The sequence below is a fragment of the Hemitrygon akajei genome, chromosome 7 (assembly GCF_048418815.1).
Source record: "Hemitrygon akajei chromosome 7, sHemAka1.3, whole genome shotgun sequence".
Lineage (NCBI taxonomy): Eukaryota > Metazoa > Chordata > Chondrichthyes > Myliobatiformes > Dasyatidae > Hemitrygon > Hemitrygon akajei.
The window spans coordinates 154,919,603-154,945,554 of record NC_133130.1 but is presented as its reverse complement, the minus strand read 5'-3'; the positions used below and the strand labels follow the sequence as shown (position 1 = coordinate 154,945,554).

The 25,952-nt window shown below is 40.2% G+C and overlaps 1 protein-coding gene across 5 annotated transcripts in view; it reads right to left on the bottom strand.

Moving 5' to 3' along the window:
• LOC140731037 (astrotactin-2-like) overlaps positions 1 to 25,952 on the bottom strand; it is a 1,710,280-nt gene that overhangs the window by 855,847 nt on the left and 828,481 nt on the right. For 4 of the 5 annotated variants that reach the window (XM_073052234.1, XM_073052229.1, XM_073052231.1 and 1 more), the window contains 2 exons: positions 3,646 to 3,739; positions 1,110 to 1,184 (listed from right to left, as the gene is read on the bottom strand). In XM_073052234.1, the coding sequence (XP_072908335.1) occupies positions 1,110 to 1,184; positions 3,646 to 3,739 (169 nt within the window). The remainder of the gene's footprint in view (positions 1 to 1,109; positions 1,185 to 3,645; positions 3,740 to 25,952) is intronic. The other variant, XM_073052230.1, reaches the window with a different exon arrangement.

Genomic DNA, 25,952 nt, shown 5'->3' with positions numbered 1-25,952 from the left:
CACACCTTCTCTTCTTATTTGCCCATTATCTCCCTCTGGTGCTCCTCCCCCTTCCCTTTCTTCCGTGGTCTTCTGTCCTCTCTATTAGATTTCCCCCTCCCCAGCCCTTTATCTCTTTCATCAATCAACTTCCCACCTTCACCCCTTTCCCCCTCCTGGTTTCACCTATCACCTGCCATCTTGTACTTCCTCCTCCCCTACCCCCATCTTCTTATTCTGTCTTCTCTCCTTCCTTTCTAGTCCTGATGAATGGTCTCGGCTCAAAACATCAACTGTTCACTCTTCCCCAGATGCTGACAGTCCTGCTAAGTTCCTATAGCATTTTGTGCGTGTTGCGATGTGGACAATGACAATGCAGGTTCATGACTGAAGTTCTTCACCAATGAGTCACCACCTGCTCTAAAAGCCTTGCTATAACTTTAGTTGGTATAGTGCCTTTTCAACTTTTTATTGGTTTGGAGAGTTGGCAAGGATGGACCAGGTAAACTACTGTGGGATGGGGTCAAGGGCACTCACAGGAAGTGATTAACCCATGGTTGAGAAGACCTCTGAACTTCTGAAGGTTGGCATGCCTGCATAGCAGTTAACACAATCACATTACAATTTCAGCTATAAGACTGGCTTTTGATTCCTGCCGCACTCTGTAAGGAGTTTGTATGTTTTCCCCACAACCACATGGGTTTCCTTTGAGTGTTTCAGTTCCCTCCCACATTCCAATGAAGCAGGGTTAGTGTTGGTGAGTTGTGGGCATGCTATGTTGGTGCTGGAAGTGCAAAGACTCTTGCAGGCAGCTCAGCACAAACCCTACTGGTTTGTTTTGATACAAATTACATATTTCCCTGTATGTTTCAATGTTTTTATGCAGATGTGGCAACTAAATCAAATCTGCAAACTTTCCTGTCAGTGTTAACAACTTCTGTACTCTTGATAAATGCACCTCTCTTCTTGGCTCTCAGTAGGATTGTGCCTTTGATGTTTGGACTACAGTCCTGCAAAAACCATGCTGTCTAAGAGTTGAGTGTAAGATATAAGAGTACTGACTGAAATCAAATAAGACATAATATTATCAAAACAAAAAAGGAAGATGGTGAAAGAAACTTCTTTGTTACCTGAATATCTTCTCTGGAGCCTGTTCCCCTGTCACAAGATCATAACCTCTTTCCAGTGTTGTATATGGCCATGGTCTAAATATAGGAAGAATTAAATACAGTTAGGAAATTTAACAACAAGAAAGGTTTGATTATTTTCCAAACATAATGAGTGGCATGGTTGTCACATACTAACATTGTTCAATATTTACACTGCACAATTAGAAGAAGAAAGGGCATAATATTAAAGGAGAATTAATTAATACTTTGCACAAGGAAGAATTGGAGAGACAGCAGATGACTGCAACTGACATTCCTCCCGCAACCTGCGCGGAGTTTGAGTTGAACCTGCATTTTGTGGAGTTTTAATTCTATAGTCATTTTTCCTGATAGAAGTCAGCCTGATTGACTTGGTGATAAATCATGCAGGGAGCTTTCTCCTGATTGTGCTGAAGCTGCTGGTATTGTTTCTGCAATGGAGAGACCAATCTCCAGATTTGAAGGTGGTTACTAGCTGGAGAAGATATAAACGTTTGCCCAAATTTTGTATCACACTGCGTGGCAATCAGAGCAAACTAGGTGCATGCATTTAAATGGAAATTAAAAAAGGAACTGAGGGGTAGAAATGGAATGATCTACTGGAAGAATGAGATAAGGTAAGGTGGGATGAGGACGGTGTGGAACATGGACATCACTGTGGAATGAACGGCCAGCACAAGTGGTGCATGTCAGCTCTATTTCAACGCTTAAGCGAAGTTTGGCTTGATACATTGACAGTAGGGGTGTGGAGAGCTATGGCCCTGGTGCAGGTCTATGGGAGTAGGCAGTGCAAATAGTTCACCATGAGCTAGATGGGCCGAAGGGCTTGTTTCTGTGTTGTACTCATTTATGACTCTCTGACTGTTTCAGCTCGGGGGTAGTGGATTGTTCTGAAGTGCTGTGTAATTTTTTTCTTGTAAGAAGCACAACATAGGCAGACAGTACACTTTAAACTTTAAGTGGGAGAAAGATAGAAAATAACAGTTTTTGAATTACACTTTCATAATACAAATTACAGCACTTATATAAAGGCCCTCCTTCCCATTCTGGTACCTAGATTCTAGTTTTCCATAGTACAGACTCAAATCTGATTTAAAACTGTGAAGGTATCAGCAAAAACTGTACTTGACCCATTATTGAATACATAGCATGCAGCTAGCGATATTAAGCCATGTTTTGACATGAGAACCTTCACCAATGCTCTCTTGTCTGCTCGTTTTCTTCCTTTGTGTGCATTTATCTCATAAATATGACTTCCAAAACTTCTCTTAATATTATGACTTGTTCTCCCCCCCCCCCCCCCACCCCCGACCAATAGTGTAATGCTCCTGATGAAGGGTCTCTTATCTTAGAAAGGATGTGCTTAAACTGGAGAGGGTTCAAAGGAAGTTCACGAAAATAATTCCAGGATTGAATGCTTTGTCATATGCAGAGCATTTGATGGCTCTGGGCTTGTATTCACAGAATTTGGAAGAATGAGGGGTGACTTCATTTAAACATATAGAATGGTGAAAGGCCTTGATAGAGTGGATGTGGAGAGGATGTTTCCTATGGTGGGGGAATCTAAGGCCAAAGGACACAGAGGGGCATCCTTTTAGAATGTAGATGTGAAGGAAAAAAGTACAGTCAGCGTTTCTGGTGAAGACCCTTTGCCAGGATTGCCAGCATCTGCAGATTGTGTTGCTTAGATTTCCAGAATCTGTAGATTTTCTCTTGTTGGTTGATGCAAAGGATTTTTTTTTAGCCAGTGTGGTGAATCTATGGAATTCTTTGCCACAGGCAGCTGCAGAAGCCAAATCTTTATGTATATTTAAGGCAAGGGTTGACAGATTCTTGATTGGTTAGGGCATGAAGAGAAATGCAGAGAAGACAGGAGATTGGGTCTGATTGGAAAATTGGTTCAGCCATGATGAAATGGTGGAACAGATTCGATGGGCCATGAGGCCTAATTCTGCTCCTTTATCTTACGGTCTTATGGTCTCACCCTGAAATGTCAACTCTTTACTCCTTTCCATAGATGCTGCCTGCTCTGCTGAATTCGTCCAGCATTTTGTGTGCGTTACTCTAGATCTTCAGCATCTGCGCAATCTCTTGTTAGTGTAAAGCTTAGATGGTCTATATGTTTCTTAACTTTTAAAATAACTGATCAGTTTTCACTTCTCCAACCATGTAGTACTGCGAATGGCTAATGGTTCATTTTTCCCTTTTCAGTTACTGTTATATTCTGTTTCCTCTGAAGTGCTATGCTTCTTTATCAATTCTGGTGACCTCCAACTTCATCATCATTTCGGTGTCAAATTCCTACACGCTGTTATTCCATCCTTCTCTCACTCAATGTACCTTAAACCCTATACAGTAGACCAGGCTTCAGGTTATTAGCTTAGGACATGCCGTAGGATCCAATTTTGTCGGATAAGTCTCCTGTGAAGCACCTAGGGAGTTGTAATGTTATAGGTGCTACATGATAATGAGGTGTTGCTGTTAACATTGTTATACATAAGCACAGGTTTTCATTTACCGAACTAACCCTTCATTTTGTCCCCAGTCACTTCTCACACAGAGATGCTTGTGGATTGGATCTGGACTGTAGCCATCATGACAGCCACATTCACCTGAAAATAAAAGACAGAAATTTAATTGAGATTCAAGAAAAGTTCACATACTGCTCTGTTTCCCTGGAGGAAATAACCTACAAATGTGATCACTCTGCACAGCCTCATTCCAAAACAACACAAACACAAGATTTCTTTTCAAGTCAATATCACTCCAACCCTGGCTTTGGCTTTCATTTACATTTAATTAGAAAATCACACATCTATTTTCTGTTTCATCTCTTTAAAGAAATACAATACATACATCTATTTTCATTCCCTATACTAAGGTAATTCAAGAGGCTTTTGGGGCTACATGCAATTATATGAGTAACACATTCTCCATTTCAATTTATTCTGCAACTATTAACCCATTTATGACAGGACTAAATAACCAAATTTGTAATGTTTCGGCAATTACAAATTGTCTGATTGAAGAATTGAGATAGATTCAATCGCCAGGTATAACTATTTTCAATTGCTTACTGCAGAGCGCTTTGTAGACTGTATCAATGTTTTCAACAAGCTTTCATTAAAGTGATGGATCTTTGCTTCCAGAAAATGACTCATTCCATTATTAACTGAAACATATACTCCACAAAGGTCCCAGATTATATCCCTAGCTTTTGATTGAATATTGTTTCATTTGTAACCTCGTTCAACCCGTGGCATGTAAACTGACCTTGAAGGGAATAATGGCAGATTGCACATAACTGTCTTGAAGCTAAACTATGAGTCTTAAATCTTCACCATCCCACTGCACCATCATGATGGTTGTACACCTGAACTCTCTCAATGACCTCTTGCACTGCTACTGCCAATTAGTGTTGGCTTCATGGACATTTTACAACTGGGATCTCTTTGGCTGAGAATGAAATTGAAGCTGGCAGAGTTTATTTCCCTTGTGACCCTTAACAAGTAACAGATGGAGACCATCATCTTTTCTGTCTGAGCTGGATTCAAACAGAGGCACAACATGGAAAGTCTGCGGACTTTAAAGATACCATAAAGCACCTAGACATCCAGTTCCCTAATGTAATACGACACAACCTAGTCTCAGGAAGATTAGACTTTGTAAAAAGTCAGACACCGTTTCTTCCCAGTCAAGAGTTATTACGAGTTACTGTTTTCTTATTTGACACTAGAAAACTGAATTCCTGCCTTCCTGTTTCACAAAGAACATGAAATGATAGATTCACAGCAAAGACTGAGCCATGAAATATTCACACCTTAAATGCAATCTTATGTTAAAGATTAAAACCTAGAAGCAGTGATTTATGACTTGTCATTTAGTGCAAACATTGCAATTGATAACAAGAAGAATAAAATGCACCTGGGACAAAGCTAAAAGCAATAAAACAACTTCTCATAATAGCTTCAAGTGAGACAGAACAGAACATTTTTGATATCTGCACTTCTGACATCATGCTAATGCAATATGCAAGCTCTCACTGAGCTGAAGAACAGGGAATACAAGCCTACCAATAGCTTTTCCCTTTCTCTATGGAGATGAATCTGATCACTGGTACATATTTGCAAGCTACCCATTCATCACTGACAATTGCATTTTAGGTAAAGGAACAGCATGTTTACACAGGCATGCTTTGAATATTAGTCTGACAGCCAGCAACTCCATTGATTTGTTGCTTTCCAGCTCAGTAGCATGTGCTGAAAGAGGAAACTAACATGAATTTTGTTATGAAACATAACAAATTCTCACAAATCTTGTAAGCAATTACTACAATGGAGAAATAAACACTTGGCCAACAAGTTAAAGATCCATGAATGTACAGCAACTGTAACTATAACTAAGGAACTCCACCACCAAGGACATGCCCTCTTCTCATCAGGAAGTAGGTACAGAAGCCTGAAGGCACATACTTAATGATTCAGGAACAGTTTCTGTATCCGGTGCTACCGGTGTGGCCTCCTGTATATCGGTGACACCCAACGTAGGTTGGGAGACCGCTTTACTGAGCACCTATGCTCCATCTGCTAGAGAAAGCGGGTTCTTCTGGTCACAAAAATGAGTAAATCTGCAGATGCTGCAAATCCAAGCAACGTACACAAGATGCTGGAGGAAGTCAGCAGGCCAGGCAGCATCTATGGAAAAGTGTATAGTCGATGTTTTGGGCTGAGGCTCTCTGGTAGCCGACTACTTTAATTCTACTTCCCATTCTGACATGTCAGTCTCTGGCCTCCTCTATTGCTGTGATGAACTCATACTGAGGTTGGAAGAGCAGCACCTTATATCCCTTCTGGAAAGCCTTCAACCTGATGGCATAACTTCGGTAATCCCTGCCATTTCCCCCCACACACCCCCCGCTTCACCATTCTCCACTCCCATTTCCCACTCTCACCTTATGTCCTTACTTCCTTGGCTTTCTGTCCTCTCCTATCAGGTTCTTCCTTCTCCAGCCCTTTATCTTTTTCACCAATCAACTTTCCAGCTTTCTACTTCAGCCGTCCCCCTCTCCTGGTTTCACCTATCACCCGTCACATAGAACATAGAATAGTACAGCATATTACAGGTCCTTTGTTGTGCCGACCCTCAAACCCTGCCTCCCATATAACCCCCCACCTTAAATTCCTCCATATACCTGTCTAGCAGTCTCTTAAACTTCACTAGTGTATCTGCCTCCACCACTGACTCAGGCAGTGCATTCCATGCACCACCAACCAGGAAAAACCTTCCTGTAATATCCCCCTTGAACTTCCCTCCCCTTATCTTAAAGCCATGTCCTCTTGTACTGAGCAGTGGTGCCCTGGGGAAGAGGCGCTGGCTGTCCACTCTGTCTATTCCTCTTAATATCTTGTGCACCTCTATCATGTCTCCTCTCATCCTCCTTCTCTCCAAAGAGTAAAGCCCTAGCTTCCTTGTACTTTTTCCCCTCTTCCCCTCACCTTCTTATTCTGAATTCTCATCTTATTTTTCTCCAATCCTGATAAAGGGTCTGAACCCGAAACATTGACTGTTCACTCGTTCTCATAAATGCTGCTTGACCTGCTGGGTTCCTGATGCACCATCAATAACTCTCGGAGACGTGGGTCGAGATAGGCTTTTATTAGCTGGAAGAAAGCACCGTCAGCAGCGTCAGCAGCAAGAGACCACCACACAACATCCTGGAGACTGAGGGAGGAGCAGTGCCTCCAATCGCCTTTATACAGGGGTCTGTGGGAGGAGCCACAGGAGCAGTCAGCGGGGGTGGGGGGGGGGGGGAGCGTGTCCAGACAGGTATACGTAGTTCACCACAGTTCCTCAAGCATTTTGTGTGTGTTGAGTGAATTTGGTGAACAGCTTTTAAGACAACATCTCTACTATGTTGTACACTTAACTGTAGCAACTGGAGATGAATTTCCAGGCTATTGTGGGTTCCCATCTACCTGGCCAGCCTTTAACAGGTTGCAGTGATTTTAAAATTACTTGTACAGTATGTAGGAACTGAAAGGGAAAGCTGTCACCGGGAACCACATGTAGCTGTTTCAGTGTGTTAGTCCATTGAGGGAATTTTTCTTTAGATTATTTTGCTACATTGGACAGTATTTCATAGAAATATCACTGTTAGTATGGCCATTGAATTGTGAGAGCAGGCAGGAATACACTTGACACTTCCATTTGAGTGAATTGACTGCACAGATAGAAACAATGTATGCAAGAATGGTTTGACTATTATGTTAGACACACAGCGATCATGATCAATTAACGTTGTCAGTGGCGTAATTGTGAGAAAAGCATATACAATTTATCTGAATATAAAATCCAGCGGTTTCATTTCAGGCCCCACAAGAGAATAAACTCACCTCTTCAGATGCAAAACTGAATAAATTACTGGTGTTAAAGATTCTCAATGCCCATGTGTCACATAACAAATGATCAATTTACAGATTCTGTAAATCTGAGATCTAAATTCCTTCCTTCCACTTGAAGGACAATTCCATATTTATGACGAATATTGGTGGTGCAATGGCATGGCAAGTAGTGTTACTGCCCCTCAGTCCCATTGACCCAGGTTCAATTCTGACCTCTGGCATTGTCCGTGAGGGGTTTGCACAGCTTCCCCATGTAGATGTCTAACGGATACTCTGGTTTCTTCCCACCTCCCTCACACTTACAGATCGGTAGGTCTACTGGCCACTGTAAACTGTCTCGAGTGCAGAGGTGAGTGGAATAACCTGGAAGGGTGGCGATGGGAATGTGGAGAGAATAAAATGGGTCAGGGTCAGATTAGTGAAATGGCACTTACACACTGGTCCCAGGACAGATCCTCTGATATGATAATGCCAAGGAATTTAAAGTTACTGTCCAAAATCCCCCACTAAGGACAGCTCATGGACCACTGGTTTCCTCCTCCTGTAGTAATAATAATCAGTTCCTTGGTTTTATTGATGTTAAGTGAGAAGTTGTTGTAGTGAAATCATTTAACCAGATTTTCAATCTCCCTTCTAGATGCTGATTCATCACCACCTTTGGTATACATTCCACCTCAGGCCAATGTCAAGCAAGCTTTAGATGATCTGAGCAATGGGATCAACATGCACAAAACAGCACACCCTAACACCTTCACCATTGTTTTGGCGAATTTTAACCAGGCCAGTCTGAAAAAAATCACTAAATAACTACCATCAACAGATCACTTGCAATACCAGAGGAAACAACACACTGGACCATTGTTACTCCACCATCAAGAATGCCTACCATGCTCTTCCATGCGCTCACTTCAGGAAATCTGATCACCTGGCTGTACTACTCTAGTGGTCAGGACCAAGAAGGTATGGACAAGGGAAACACAGGCGCGCCTAGAGGACTGTTTTGAATTGGTGGACTGGACTGTATTCAGGGATTCATCATCAAACTTGGATGAGTATGCTGCAGTTGTTAATAGCTTCATTAAAACCTGTGTGGATGAGTGTGTGCCTACAAAGAGCTTCTGTATATTCCCAAACCAAAAGCAGTGGATGAACGAGGAGATACATCATCTGCTGAAGGCTAGATCTGTGGCATTCAAGTCTGGTGACCCAGGCCTGTACCAGAAAACCAAGTATGATTTGTGGAGGACTATTTCAAGGGTGAAGAAACAATTTTGAACAAGGTTGGAGGCGACATTGGATGCACGGCAACTCTGGCAGGGTTTGCATGACATTACTCCCTACAAAGCAAAACCCAGTAGCATGAATGGCAGCGGTGCCTCACTACCAGATGAACTCAACACCTTCTATGCATGTTTTGAAAGAGAGAACACAACTACAGCTGTGAAGATCCCTGCTGCACTTGGTGACCCTGTGATCTCTGTCTCGGAGGCCGATGTTAGGCCGTCTTTAAAGAGGCTGAACCCTCAAGGCGGAAGGCCCTGACAGAGTACCTGGTAAGGCACTGAAAACCTGTGCCAATCAACTGGCGGGTGTATTCAAGGACATTTTCAACCTCTCACTGCTATGGGCGGAATTTCCCACTTGCTTCAAAAAGGCAACAATTATACCAGTGCTTAAGAAGGATAATGTATGCTGCCTTAATGACTGTCACCCAGTAGCACTCCCATCTACAGGGTGAAATGCTGAAATGCTTTGAGAGGTTGGTCATGACTAGACTGTCATGACTAGACAAAGACCTGGACCCACTGCATTTTGCCTATCATCACAAAAGGTCAACAGCAGATGCAATCTCAATAGCTCTTCACAAGGCGTTAGACTACCTGGACAATACAAACACCTATGTCAGGATGCTGTTCATTGACGATAGCTCAGCATTTAATACCATCATTCACACAATTCTGATTGAGAAGTTACAGAACATGGGCCTCTGTACCTCCCTCTGCAATTCAATCCTTGACTTCCTAACTGGAAGATCACAGTCTGTGTGGATTGGTGATAACATCTCCTCCTCGCTGACAATCAACACTGGTGCACCTCAGGGGTGTGTGCTTAGTCCACTGCTCTACTCTCTCTATACCCATGACAATGTGGCTAGGCACAGCTCAAACACCATCTATTAATTTGCTGACAGTACAACCACTGGTGGTAAAATCTCAAATGGAGATGAGAGCGCATTTAGCAGGGAGATATACCAACTTGTGGAGTTGTGTCACAGCAATAACCTTGCACTAAACATCAGTAAGATGAAAGAGCTGATTGTGGACTTCAGGAAGGGTAAGACGAAGGAACACATACCAATCCTCAAGGAGGGATCAGAAGTGGAGAGAGTGAGCAATTTCAAGTTCTTGCGCATCAAGATCTCTGAGGACCTAACCTGGTCCCAACATATCAATGCAGCTATAGAGAAGGCAAGACAGCAATTATTCTTCATTTATGAGTTTTTAAGAGATTTGGTGTGTCAAGAAAAACACTCAAAAGCTTGTATTGATATACCGTGGAGAGCATTCTGACAGGCTGCATCACTGTCTGGTATGGAGGGGCTACTGCATAGGACTGAAAGAAGCTGCAGAGGGTTGTAAATTTAGTCAGCTCCATCTTGGGTACTAGTCTACAAAGTACCCAGGACATCATCAAGGAATAGTGTCTCAGAAATGCAGCATCGATTATTAAGGACTCTCAGCACCTGGGGCATGCTCTTTTCTCATTGTTACCTCTAGTGAGGAGATACAGGTGTCTGAAGGCACATACTCAGCGATCCTGGAACAGCTTCTCCCCTTCTGTAATCCGATTCCTAAATGGACATTGAACCCATGAACACTCCCTTACTTTTTAAATATATATTATTTCTGTTTTTGCCCAAATTTTAATCTATTCAACATACGTATAGTGTAATTGATTTACTTATTTACTTTTTTTCTCTGCTAGATTATGTATTGCATTGAACTGCTGCTGCTAAGTTAACAAATTTCATGACACGTGCCAGTGATAATAAACCTGATTCTGATTCTGATTTGGCTGACAACAGTGGTGTCATGAGCAAACTTCAATATCAGAGCTGTACTTGGCCTCACAGTCAATTGTATGAAGCCAATAGCACAGGCGGCTCACCACACAACCTGTGGTGCTCCTATGCTGACGGTGACTGTGGAGGAGCTGTTGTTGCTAATCTGTACTGACTGGGGTCTGCAAGTGAGGTTGGTTCACTTCGATATTCGGTTGGTAAGTTGCGATGCTTAACCAACACACTGCTTGTTTCTGACATCGATTTTTCATTTTCAGTGAAGGAGCTTCAAATATGTGACTCGCCTACCAAAATGAAGTTAACCCACTACTGTAGGCAATTGGCAAAAGCAGCAAAAAGCAGTTTATTGCCATGTCAAAGAGAATGTTGCAGGAAGACAAAATTACAGGGACATATGAAGGGAAGGAATGGGATTGCTCTTCTGGGAACCAGCATGGCTTATTGACCTTCTCCTGTAATATATTAAATACCTCAGCTGAGAGATATTTTAATACTTGCTCAATGTTGCATTGATACATCACTCATTTATCTGCACACAATCTACAGAGGAAGATTTGGCCTGCAACTCAAAGCGATATTGCTAAAACTGACACCTGAAAAAATAATCAGCTTTAAGTGGACTCAACATTACTTTGTTGAAAATATTGAAATGGTTGTTATTTAATCTATTGTGCCTTCTTTACAGATCAAACACTGAAAGATAGATTTAGATAACAAATGACTAATCCCAAAGCTCCTTGACATTTGAGTTCAGAACAACTGGTCAGCCAAATGTTGGATGCATCAGACTGATTACTGAAAATTAAAGGATATTTGAAATAGAATTTAGGCTAACAAGATTTTTAAAATAAGATTAAATAATTTTAAGGGCATTTATTAAATAAAGCTCAATCCTTACCTAATCAACAATTTAATGTCTGTCCATACTAAAAGGGCCTGCAAGACAGTTTTGGTGTTTCACCAGCACATCATTGATACATCGTATTGATTCCTCATTTTCAGTGAAGGATCTTCAAAGACATGACCCCTTACCTTTGAACCGTGCAGAAAATGTTGATACCGCTGCCTGAGTTGATGTGAGGTTTTCAAAGCCTTAAGTTTCAAACTGCTTTTTAATGGATATTACAGCTGAAAATCTTTACATGACAGTCACATTTGCAGGTTTTTAATGTAAATGTTTATTAAGGCTCAGTTTCTCATGTAGCTCCCAAATTCATTTTTCCCAGCATATGAATTTACCTGTCCTATTTCTAAATTACTCTCATCATTAGATGACTGGGTTTGAAAATGTCCCTCCACCAAAGCTTTATCAACTTCCATAGGCAGTGGATTAAACACTTCATTTGCTCATGGTTTAGGAAATAAACTAGAAAAAAGTCTTATTAAACATTAAATGGTTAAGTAAATAGAGCAATTACATACTGCAGACTTTTAACCATCATTTCTAGGAAGATAAAAGATGAACAAACATTCAGAGGTGTCACATTAAATTGAAATGTTCACTAGTCTAGATACAATTTCCCACTCATACATGGCAGTTTTTTGCAGATCAGAGTCTCTATGGTCTAACGATGACTGTCTCATGGCTTCAGGCAAGCATCTCAATTGGAACAAGAGAAGCATAACTGCTGATTAAAATTTGACAGGCACAAAGGAAATGTAAGCATCTCCTGTGGTCCGATGGAGTTATACTCAAAAATACAATCAACGTCAGAAAAGAAATATAAATCCCAACCTAATGTTGGCTCCCAAATCCACAACTCTGTCCGCTTTCCCTCATTCCACCCATGCAAAAGATAAAATATTGATCCATTGTATGTTTTGTGTGAATAAACTTGTTCTTGAGCAACATGAAGAAATAAAACGGAATTTTTCAGTAATGAAAAATTTTTCAGATTTTTGTCACAATATATTAAGCACTTGAGGCTGATCGGGTCAGAGTTTTGTCCTTCATTTTGCCAGTCTTCATACAACTTTCCAATATATGCAGTGCTTAAGATTTCCAATAGAAAAGACATGCCACAGACAATTTCTCAAAAACTTAATTTTACAAAGTTACCATTCTTCTTTGTTCCACAGAATACAATCTCATCTTAATCTCTTCTCGGAGGATGATCTACTCATTCCCCACAAATCAATCCATCAAATTCATAACACTGAGATTAATGTAATTTTCTTTCTACATGGAGACCAAAATTACAGTACTTTGCTGATGTTCCTCCTAAAATTAATCCTACAGATTTATCTTTGATCACAAACAAGCCTTTCAGATTCTGGATGCCCTCTGCTTCTACAAATCAGCCTTGACTACATGGAATGTTCACAGCACTCTGAGAAGCTGAAATCCAAAGATATACAATATTCAATGTAAAGACTTATTTTCTACACCGAAGTTCTAAATGGCCAACATCTTATTTTATAAGAAGGTCCTCAAGTTCTGGGCTTTCCAGCTTCCCAAACCCACAATCTCTAACAGTAAAAAGGAAAAGGGAATTAGCATTTGCAAGCTCTGCTACAACTGGCACAGCGACCTCCTTTGGAAAAATAGGTTGTATCTAGGTCTATATCCTTGGATTCCATATACTCAGCAGTATAACAAGAGAGATATGGGTGATGGACTTGGTTTTGGACTCAGACTCACTTTCTCAATGTTGTTTAGGAATAAGCAATCTATGCTGGTAAGCTATTTTGTCAGCAACATCCACAACCCCGAGGATGGATGAATAAACAATTAACATAAGAAAGCTTTCAGCATTTACTTGTTGATATCTTTTGGAATTGTTTAGGTTTCAATGAGATTAATTCTTAATCTTTAATATCATGTAACCAGGTGACTGTTGAATTTTTTTTATTGTTAAAGTGTGTATTCACCCTGGTAATGCCAAAAAGAGAAAACGGTGACGTCATTTTGCACAGTGGAGTAGAACGAAGAGTTGCTATGTTCTAGAGAAAATAATGTTTGAGTGCTTTTCTCAGGTTTGGTGAGGAAAGGTGAATAATATTTGATAATAGCCATGTAAATTTGTTTATACTTGTTTGTAAATCTAGCATATCGATAATTTGACATTTTACATGCGGATGCTCTAGATTTTTGTGAGTAAATTGATCAGCGCTGAAATAGAGTTGTGCAAATTTCCTTATCGGCCTAATAGGTTAGTCTTTTTAGTAATCCAACTACAAGGGAATATAATGTAAAAGTTCTTGTAAAAGTTTATTTTTGTCCTTTCTTAATTGTTTTATGACCAAATGTAACAGAGTAATGTGAATGTGTTAATCTCTGTTCACGTAGTGTGAGCAAGGAGAACTCATTTCAAGGTCTAGCCTATATGTGTTTGGAAGTTAAGCATGTATACCTCTTAGTTAAGATTAGATATACTTATTCATATTTTCATGTTGTGTATAAGGTACAGTGTTGGTGATATTCTAATGTTGTTTTAATTTTTTTAGAATTGCCACTACCATATTGGTTTTGTATATTTTGTTTTAGTTACTTTCATACCGCATATGTAACAAGGGTGTGGTGCGAAATTAAACTGAGATTGTACCAGCAGGAACTGTGCTCTTTTTAAATTCATTTTGTTGTTTTTATTTCGATACCCTTCTGCTGCATTAAACTATCTAAAACAGATAAAGGAATTAAAAGACCCAAAAAAGTATTTGTTTTCCTGCGTGTGTGATTTTCCCTAGATTATAAAATCATATAACACAAAAATAGTACCAAAAATAGTGTGGACAATCAAGCCACACACACAAAGTTCCTCCAGCATTTTGTGTATGTTGCTTGGATTTCCAGCCTCTGCAGAATTTCTCTCGTGTGTGATTGGACAATCAAGCACCCACTTACACTAATCTTGCACTAGTATAATGTCATTCTCCCTCATTTCCACCAGCTTCCTCCACTCACTTACACATTAGGGACAACTTGCAGCACCCAAATAATTTACTAATCTGTATGGATAAAGTGGTGGCAGAGTGATTACATCACTCAGAACTCAGGAGGTATCGATTATCAATCCAGATACCCAAGTTCATATCCTGCCAGTGTAGCTTTGAAAGTTAAATTCATCAGCCACACTGCAGCACGGTGGTTATCATAAGTCTACTACAGCTCTAGCAACCCAGTTTCATTTCTGCTGTTGTCTGCAAGGTGTTTGTATGTTCTCCAAGTGACTGTGTGGTTTCCTCCCACATTCCAAAGACATATGGGTTTGCAGGTTAATTGGTCACATGGATGTAAATGTGCAAGGTGGGCTAATGGAGCAGCAAGGGCCTATTACTGTTCTAAATAAATGTCATTTGTGTGTCGCAGAGACCTACAGGGAAAACATGCAAACTCCACACAGACAGAACCAGAAGTCAGTTTTTAAGATGGGGCACCGGAGCAGTGAGGCAGCAGTTCTCCCCGCGTTTAAATTGTTAGTAATGTCCAAACAAAATAGGGAAAAAAAGTTACAGAGGCTATCATAGCTAATTGATTCATTTCAAGACTTGACAAGAGTAATTTACAACCCAAATTTCATCATTCTCCTGAATGCAGACCCAAGCAGAACAGGACAGAAGGAAATCCAAGTAATAAACACGCTTCTCATGTAGACCGGTCTGTTTTACTGACCCCTGAGCCAGCTTATTCTACACAAGGTTATTTTAAATCACTTAAAAAAAGCAATTAAAGTGTGAAGCATGAAATTTGTTAACAAATACTTGGGGCTTTTTAAATAAACAAGCTACAGAAAAAAATGAACTAGTCAAGGAGGACAATGAAGGTCAAAGCAACTTCCTTTTTCCAGGATGATCTTTCAATTAATCCCATCATTAAGTTGGGTGATCTTTCACTGATTTAGTTACTATTCAATAGGTTTCTTGGGTATGCCCACAAGAAAATGAACCTCAGGATTGTATATGTACAGTACTTTGATAATAAAATTTCCTTTGAACTTTAAATTTTGCTGTGAATTTCAGTTCTATAGCTCACAGAGTTTTGCTGCTAGAGACATTACATTGGTTTAAGTAGTCAGCCAATATAGACACAAGCAAATTTTCATTGCAAGTAGCAATCCCCTTATTAGTAAGGATATTAGTGCGCATACCAACTCTGCATATTTCAGAGATTATTTTCACCTACATTAGTATGTGGGTGATGATAATGTCTGAAATATGGAGAATTAGCAGATTACAGTATCAATCAGCAAGTGGTGGTGATTTCATGCACATACTTCGCCAATACAGTAAGACTGAGAAACAGCTTCTTCCTGGGGGCTTTCATGCAACTGAATAATGCTACATTCTGGCTTTCAATGGCCTTTGAGTGTTACAAACTATGAAAGTCACTTGTTGCATGTAAATATGGGACTTTTAGCCATACCCGTATCTATTGTAAACATCTGCTTTGCACAAACTGGAGCAGCACCGCAATCTTATTGTCTTGAGCAATGGCAATAAAGTTCTATTCTATTCTACTCTATATTGCTAAACACTTGCTTGCCTTAATGTTCCACAGCAGTAGGAAGGGCACTCAAAAGAATCATCAACCACTCACAAATTAGGTTAACATGAATGGAAAGAATAGTCAACTGCCTGCAGGTTAGGTTTGCACTGCTTGTTCCACAAGTAATTTCTGATTTCGTTGTTCCTTGTAGTTACTGAATTCAGCACAGTATGTCTGCCAGAAGCTTGAGGACACCTCAGCTTTAAGCTCTTAAACAAATCAATTGGCTTTGGACGCCGGGTTGGGGAGGAGGCAGGTGGTGAGAGGCACAGGCCTTTCCTGCATAACAGTAAGGTTGGGAGAGACTGCAGAAGGCTTGCAAAGCAGAGCGGAAGAGGGAATGGAGTCCTTCTTCATCCAGTGGAGAAATTATCCAAGCTGAACCGGAACAAGCAACAGTGGAATGCATCTGCATTTCAGTGAGGGTTTCTCCAGACCCACAGCACATCTTTCTACTTCCAGCTGTGTAATCGATAATGGGTTTACTATTGTCACATGTCCCGAGGTTCAGTGAAAGGGTTTCTTTTGCTGCAATCCATTAGGACCATATCAGTAATGGAGTAGTATAAGCGATTACAGAATGCAGAATATAGTATTCCAGTGCTCGAGAAAAATGCAGTGCAGGTAGACAGCAAGGTGCAAAGCCATGTTAAGATAGATTGTGAGGACACAAGTCCATCTTATCATGAAGATATCCATTCAATAACCTTATAAGAGCAGGACGGAACCTATCTTCGAGCTTGGTGGTCCGGGGAACCTTTGATGGAAAGAGGACTTTTCTTTTTCTTGTCATTGACAATACCAAGGGCTTTAGTGTCACTACAAAACAGCAACGCACATGCCCTTCCTCTTGGTATTCATTTACTGAGATACAGGATGGAGTATGCCATTCCAGCCATGCTGCCCGCAACCCTACCTAGTCACAGGACAATTTACAATGACCAAATTATCCTACCAACCAGAACATCTTCAGACTGTGGGAAGGAACTGTCCCACCCGGATGAAATTCACATGGTCACAGGAAGATTGTATAAACTCCATATGGGCAGTGGCAGGAACTGACCCTGGGTTGCTGGTACTGTAAAACACTGTGCTAACTGCTAAGTTACTGTATTGCGTCACAGTCCAGTTGTTGTCAGTTTAGCCGTGATTTCCTTCAGTTGTAATAGATGAAGGCATTATAAAGGTAAAGTGACAACCATCAGGGTTGTCTGACATTGCATGCTACTGGTATATGCTGAGGTTAAACCGACATTAAATATATTTAATTGAAAGCAAAAATGACATCAAAGAAACAACCCGTTCTTGGTCAGTAAAATGGAACTCAAAACTCTAGAATTAATACTATCCTTCAAACACATTCCTCAGAATTGGGATGATACCGATAGTGTAGGACAGAAAAAAACACATCAAACTTGATAGTTGGTTACCCCCACTGATGTAATGAAACTCGATAATCATGGCTTCTTTAAACTTGCGTTTCTTTAAAAGCCATGGGTCTCAACAATTGTCCTGCAATTCCCCATGTAAGGAAGTAAAGCCTTTTTATTAATTTGCACTAGCAGGTCCAACATTTAATGTCCATCTATAATATTTCTAAGAACAGTATGTATTTTTCTGCCATTTTAAAAGGAAGTTACGAGTAAACCATACAGTGACTTATATGCAGTCAGGCGAGGATATCAGTTTTTTCCCCTGAAAAATAAACTACAGCTTTAAGTTTTTATTATAGTCCAGTTGCTACATGCACCAAATAAACAAACTGTTGAAGAAACTCAGCATGTCAGGCAGCAGCTGAGGAGGCAGAGGGATGGTCAACATTTTGGATTGAGACGCTGCATCAGTGTCTGGACTGTTGAGTTCCTGCAGCAGTTTGTTGTTTATGCTCCATATTGCAGCACCTGCAGTCTCTTGTGTCTCCAGATGTTACATGGGCTTGCTGACAATTATTACCTGCTCTCTCAGGATGGCCTAAAAGATCCCGCAAAAGTATCTTGAACAACAATGGAGTTATCTGTTATCACAACCAGGGGTCGGTTGAAAAACAAGATATATTTTTTGTAGTTTGTATGTGGTTTGTATTTTCTTGGTATAACCTTGTGGGTATGCAGAGTTCTGATAATTGCTTACCTTTTATGTCTAATCATTTATCTTTGGGCAAGTTCTGGATTTTCACTTTGCCTTGCAGATGTCTCATTTGGTATCATGGGGATTTTTAAGCTCTCTTTGTAGTTATCACTATTATTCATTTGGGGTAATAAAACTTACATGGGATTTTCAATGTCTTGTATTGTGTTTGTCTTGGGGGGGGGGGGGGTTATTGCTTTGTCTGGACACCTGGGTTGTCTGATTGGTCCTGAATTCCTTTGTGCTTCATGGTGCATTTCAGGGAGCCAAGCCAACCCCTCTTTGCTCGGTCCTTGTCTGGTGAAACTTTGACGTAGTCCTTCTGTGTATCATGAGTGACTTCAGCTCTTCAAGATTCTGTACAGTTTGTGTGTTCTTGTTAGTTTCGCTGGTTAATTTTGGTAATAAATCTTTTGTGTTGTTTGAATTGCCAAAGTCTCAGTGATTCCTGAACGCGAGTTCACTAGTGTCCCTGACATCTGTGATAACATGACACCTATTATTCCTCATCCAAATTCACCAAGAAATGACCAGTCAGGCCATGCTCATAAATATAAAGCAGCTGACCTATTTCCGACATTTACAACTTAAACAGACATCAGAATAGTCCCCAAAACCCTTGATATGCTCCCATTATGAAATATATTAATGTAAATCTTCCTTAATCCCTTATCCAATTGTGTTTCTAAAAGAAACCCAGTTTCTTCCACAGTAATTGAAATGGGGAAAAAAAAAGCTCCACATGATTCTCCAGTGAAGGGTCTTCAAACTGTTTTTCTCTCTTTACAGATGCTGCATGATCTGCTGTCTGTTTTCAGCATTTTTTTTGTATTTATTTAAATGTCTTCCAGCTTGTTGTTTGGCCACTGGGCTAACAGATGTAAATAGAGTTTCTTCCTTGTTGCAAGAATCAGAATCTACAGGAGTTTGAAAGAATAAGAAACTACAGGATATGACTCCAGAACAACGTTTTCCCCACAGCTGTCGGATTTCTAAATCAATCACACTTTCATTTTCCCTTCCCAGCAAGTTATTTCATTGCACACTGGTTATATGACAATAAACTAAACTAAATAATCACTCCTGATATTTCTGCTGATAATGCAGACCTTGGAGCTTTTCTGCCTGTGACAAATCAGGCAGAATTTCAAATCACATCCTTTCTCAAGGGGCACACCATTTTATTGGTCCTTTCTCCTGTTCTTCACAGCTTCCTTAATTTTCTTCTTATAATATTTTGTAGCGTAATAAAGAAACACAATACAGAACCTCTTGAGTCTGCGCCAATCATCACCTACACATTTTAGGTTCTCAGTGCTATCCTAACTACTCCTTCTCCATTTTGAGTGGTCCTAGGACAGGTATTCCTAGGAGCTAGTAGAGATGAAGCAGCTTTTCCAAGAGGCTTCAGTGAACATCCTTGAATCTTTTCTTCTGTCTATCTAGTAACCTCCTCCCATGACTTTCCATGATGGATATTCATTTCTCAGGGCCCAAGAGGTTTATTGCTAACAACAGCTTTCTAGCACAGCAGCCTGGTCCTCCCAAGGGTCAAAGAATTGTTTTTGACTAACTTTAACTTCTAACCAATATTATACACAAAATGCTTGAGGAACTCAGCAGGCCAGGCAGCATCTATGGAAAAGAGTACAGTCAATGTTTTGGGCTGAGACCCTTCATCAGGACCTGATGAATGGTCTCTGCCTGAAACGTCGACTGTAATCTTTTTCAAAGCTGCTGCCTGGCCTGTTGAGTCCCTCCAGCAGTTTGTGTCCGTTGCTTGGATTTCCAGCATCTGCAGATTTGCTCTTGTTTCTAACCAGTATTTCTTGCTATGTAAATCCAGCTTTCTTGCACGGCAGTATGACACTTCCAAGAGTCAAAGAATTTGTTTTTGACTAAAGTTTAATTTCTAACCAATACTGCTTGTTAAGCCTTTTGTCATAAGCAAAAGAACAATGAGGTTCCCATTATCCAATGACTTAATCAAGAGAAACACTAATGTCTACATTTGCCTAATTAAACATTACAATCTCCTGACCTGACAAATATAAATGAAGTCATCACATGCCAATGATGTCAACGAGTAGCAAAACAGCATAAATGTTAGAAAGCAGTCAGGATTGTTTGGAATGACAGAGAAATGAGGTAACAGAAAGAAGACCTGGGCTTCATTCCGCAGCCTCCAGTTTTCGCGACAGATGACTCATTCACCTCAAGCACACTGATATGTCTTTATAGTTTATACGAATAGTTTGGAAATCCTTTGTAATCTAGAAATGTTTTTTATTCTTTTATAAGTTAAAAATCCTCCTTGAGTTTTAAGTCTATGTCAAGAATTATTCATCTAAATTAAATGTGTATCACTAAAAATAAATTGTGTTTAAAACTATTTCTTTGGAAGTATCTCTTCCTTAGTATGGAGTGGTGACCCACCAAGCAAATAGTGATTATTGAAAGCTAAACCTCACCACGGAGATTACACAGTGAAATAAACTAGTCCTTGAAGTGAAGACTGATAAAATATAATCTCCCTAAAGTGAGGCTGCTCATAGATGCTTACATTGTATAGGGCTTAAAGTCTTCTCCTGAGTTTAGATTTTGCAGACAGCCGACTCAATACCATCCCAGTCTGAGCTCAGAATAGAGGAATTTGGCTTTGAACATGTGAATGGTATGTCCTGCCCAACATTGAGTGAATGTAGTTAGAAGGTCATTACTGGGAATGATGGCATGGTGGAGGACACTGATGTTGATTCCATAATCGTTCCAGTAGATCTGAAGAATTGTTTGTGGTTGGAACATTGCTGGTGTCTCCTGTGCTTGAATGCAGCTCCCGTGTGACGTTGATCTCAGAAGGACATATGAAAGCATTAATCATCGCTATGCAATAGAACAAGAACTCATTCCAGGTTTGGTATCTTGATGTTCAATCAGCCATTTCCTCAAATGGCCAAAGACTGCACTGACACACTGAATTTAATGGTATATTTTCTCATCAACACCTCCCTTTGTTGAGAGGTATCTTCGATAATTTGGGAAGTACTTCACATTTTTCAGGGTCTAATAATATGCCCATTAGTGTCAGGATGGTGCCAGAAAATAGGGGGTTGTTGGTCGAGGACCATCCTCTGTCAAGCATCAATGAAGGGACCAGCATTGACTGGATGGCTCTCTCCTTGACATGGGCACCTTGACTCCATCCCAATGCTAACTATTTGTACTTGCCTTCTCAGTCACTTTTGACTGACAAGAAATGAAAAAATAAGGCTATTGCCAAACTGGAAGAATAACAACAATGCCTCAGGAGCAGATGGTACCTGTCATTAAAGTCTAACACTTGACACAGAAGGACTTCATTCACAAATCCATGAGTTTATCTCCCATTTCAGGGAAGAAGAAGATATGCTAGATGACCTCAGTGAACCATCATTATTGTAACACATACTAAAAGATGGAAGGACTCAGCAAGTCAGGCAGCATCTATGGAGAGGAATAAACAGTCAATGTTTCAGGCTGAGACCCTTCATCAGGACTGGAAAGGAAGGGAGCAGAAGCCAGAATCACTTTTAGTCCTGATGAAGGGTCTCGACCTAAAATGTTGATTGCTCATTCCCCTCCATAGATGGAGCATTTTGTGCATATTCCTCAAGATTTTCAGCATCTGCAGAATCTCTTGGGTTCATAATTGTGGCCATAAAGGAGACAAATCTAATGATAATAACTAGAGAGTTTTCATGCTCTCTGTCAAAAGCAAGGTCATCCTTAATTGCCTCCCCTTAATAGCCAAAGAGCTATGATCTAAACTGCAACATGATCTTCACTATGCACCTCCTCTCTTAAAAAACACAGGCAGCAATACGAGCCATTATACACAGGCTTTTTCAACTTCACTTTGTCAGTCAGGAGGGACATTGATTCATAGCAGCCCAGACGCAGGACATAATTGAATCAAAACAAAGATTCATTCAAAGCAGTGCTTACTACTATAGGGTTGCTGAGGCAGCCAGAGGCACCACAAACATAAATTATGCATGAGCTTCACTGCCAAGTGACTAGAATTATCTCATGTGAATTACAATGGAGAACAACATGATACAAGCAAACTGCATACGATCCTTTGTTCCCAGGAACAGTTTGAAAATTATGCCCGTGAAAATCTTGACTTGAGTATCTGAATCCAGCATTATAAACATTTTTACAATGTTATTTCAGGTTCTTGCAGTATTGTGCTATGAAATAATACTGCGCAAAAGCTGAGAAGTAATTAGTGAAGGAGAATGTGATCATGTTTGTAAATTTGCACTCACAAAGCGCTTGAATGCAGAAAACTTTATGAAGTGGAAATTGGTTTGTGGTGAAATAGAAAGTGACTAGTGGCATCATGAATAGTAATTTAAATGTGGCTACATATTTGTGGTGATATTACGTACAAACAAGACCACTGGCATGTGTCTTAGCATGTTTAATGGTCACAGTGAGAAACTTACTGCTGTTTGGTTTATTTAAGCACCAGGCCAAATTGGAAAAATCAGGTACAGGCCAAACTGAGCCTGCATTGAAGTGGCAGGGCCTGGGTCCAAAAGCAAGGTACGTCCTGAGGTTTGGCCAATTTAAACACCAGACCAGATTGAAAAGGTCATGGTGTGGGACCTGCAGCAATGGATGTGCTGATGTTCATCTCGCTGTTCCACGAAGTTTACTCGTCTCTGCACTGAACTGAAGCTGTGGTCTGCAACTAATGGGCTCCTGGATCCGCTATGACTTGCTTCGCGGCTGTGAACTCACTTCCAAAAGCTTCCGTTCTGAATGTTATTTGCTTATTTTTATTGTTTGCACAATGTGTTTGTTTTCTGCCTATTGGGCATTTGATAGTCTTTTCTTGTAATGGGTTCTACTGGCTTTCTTTGTTTTGTGGCTGCCTGTAAGGCGATTAATCTCAAGGTGGTATACAGTATTTATACTTTGATAATAAATATACTTTGAATTTTGCTAAGCCTCCACATTTTAAGAACTCAAACTAAAATGAGATAGAATATTATTTGACTTTGTTTTTTTCTCTCTCTTTAGCTGCTTGTGGCAATTAAAAGTACATCAATTAGCTTCTATCTTTTTAGTGTGAAAATGCACAAGTATAGGGAAAGGACAAAGGCAGGATATAGCTTATTTATTGGTGGGTCAACATAGTGGGAGTCCATCAGGTGAATACAGAGGAAAGTGCCTGAGACTATCAAGGGTTAAAAAGCATTGTTAGATAAAATTGCTCAGTGAGTAGGGGGGAAGGGAAAATGGAACAGTACTATGTTTTGTTGAGTGTCCCCAAGAAAAAGTGATGTTATCAATACTGAAGTTACACCAAAATACACTGAATAGAAATTCATAAGTAGAGTACATAACATTAAATTATGTATAAGGTAATTTGACTATTTATAAGGCAATGAGTATTCCACACAACAATGCTTCTCAATTCCTGGTCACAAAGCTAATAGCAGTAATTTGTTAACTGATTATTGTCGCAGTGACAGAAAGGTCATTTGGACCAAATCCACAAGACAAAACACTTCGGAAAAACCCTTCAGAATTCACCAAAGTCAGACCCAAAAGAGCAGAAAGAAGTTGTGGCAGAAGAGAGACAGTGCTAACAAAACTCAAATATATGCACGATGTTTCAAAGGTTTGAAAAGTGCATTTAATGTCAGAGAAATGTATACAATTTACATCCGGAAAGGCTCAAGGTTATGGAAAAATAACCCTCAAATCTCTTAGTGATCTTGTGTCATACAGAAAAAAGCTATCAATGTCAGTTTTAACAGTTTTTCTTGATTATGCTGCAACAGTTTATTTTCAGGGGAATTATTAAAACCTAATTTACCTTGAAACTTCTATATTATAGAAGGATTCCCTCTGGTTGTTTCAGCTCACTGATTGAGAAAAATATGTCAAATAATCAGCTTTCCCACCCCTCCGCCATCCCCCAATTTTCTTTCATCTAGCTGCCTGTACAATTATCTTTGAAAGAACGATGGCATCTGGCAGCCCTTTTTGTGTTAACAGGTTCATCGGGAAGAAAATGACGAGTGACGACGGCCAGCATATACAAGATTCTGGTAATCACGAACTACTTTATGGACATGGGCCCGTCTCCTGATGACAGCTTTCCGGTCTCCACCGTACAATTGATTACACTGCTGCAATCAGCTGGGGTGAACTGCAGAATTATTCCACACGCTCTTTTTAAAACTAGCTTACACTCAGAGACCACTTTATTATGTTCATCTGTAGACCTGCTTATTAATGCAAATACCTGATCAGCCAATCATGTGGCAGCAAATCAATATCGCCACAAAAGTATACAGGCATGGTCAAGAGGTTCAGTTGTTGTTCAGACCAAACATGAGAATGGGTAGAAATATGATCTAAGTGACTTTGATTGTGGAACGATTGTTGGTGTCAGATGGGGTGGTTTGAATATCTCAGTAACTGCTGACCTGTCTGGGATTTTCACACACAACAGTTTTCTAGAGTTTACAGAGAAGGGCGTGAAAAACAAACAACATCCAGTGAGAGGCAGACCTGTTGGTGAAAATGCCTTGTTAATGAGAGTGGTCAGAGTATGGCATAACCGGCTCAAGCTGACAAGATGTCGACAGTAACTCAAATAACGAGCGCTACAACCGTAGTGTGCAGAAGAGCATCTCTGAATTCACAACATATCGGACCGTGAAGTTTACGGGCTACAGCAGTGGGCGACCATGAAGAGGAGGCACCTAATAAAGTAGCCACCAAGTGTATAAGTCTGCTAATCTTCAAACCTTTCGTTATACTTTTTATGCATTGAATAAAATATTGCTTATTGTTATCACCCCATAATCTCTTAGCTTTAATTTTAAAGAAGAAAGTAAAGAGAGATTAGCTTTATTTGTCATGTACACATAGTCACATAAAGTGAAAGGTGTCATTTGCATCAAATCAAGTGGGTGAGGATTGTGCTGAGCAACCTGCATGTGTCTCCATGCTCCTGGTGGCAATGTGGCATGCCCACATCTCACTGATCCGAACAAAACGTCATTGGAATGTGGGAGAAAACTGGAGGAAATCCATGCATTCATGGGGAAAATGCAAAAACTCCTCATAGACAGCAGCGGGAACTGAACCCCAGTCTTCCAGCGTGCGTTACGGTGTGCTGAAATAACCACTACACTATCGTGCCGCCCCAAGCTGGTGAGGTAAAGCACTGCGCTAACCGCTGTGCTGTTGTGTCTTATAAAGACAAGATGTTCAATGCTGCACTAACTGCTTTCTTCAAAGCGCAAAAAGAAAGTTACAGGATAATTCCACGGTATCGCCTTGCAGAGGCCTTTACTGTACAGGGGGAAAGAGAATGAAGCACGTTGCTTATTTGCCCATGTGTTTGGGTATTCAGTTGGGCTTTCTGCATGGTTCTCATCTGCCTTTATACCAATTACATGCATCAATTTGCTTTGAGCAACAGTAAGTAACAGTAAGTATTGCTTTATTCATTGTTCACCAGTTGTTTAACCAAAGCAGATTTTTATCTAGCTTCAGAAAGATAAAATCATTGTATCACATTTCAAAATATTGAGTGCAATTTACAGATTTGCCCCAAAGAAAGAAAAAAAACATGGATTTAAATAGAAATTGTGTTGTTTTTACCATGTAACTACTGCTATCTGTTATCCTTTGAAATTGCTAGTCCATTGACTTAAATT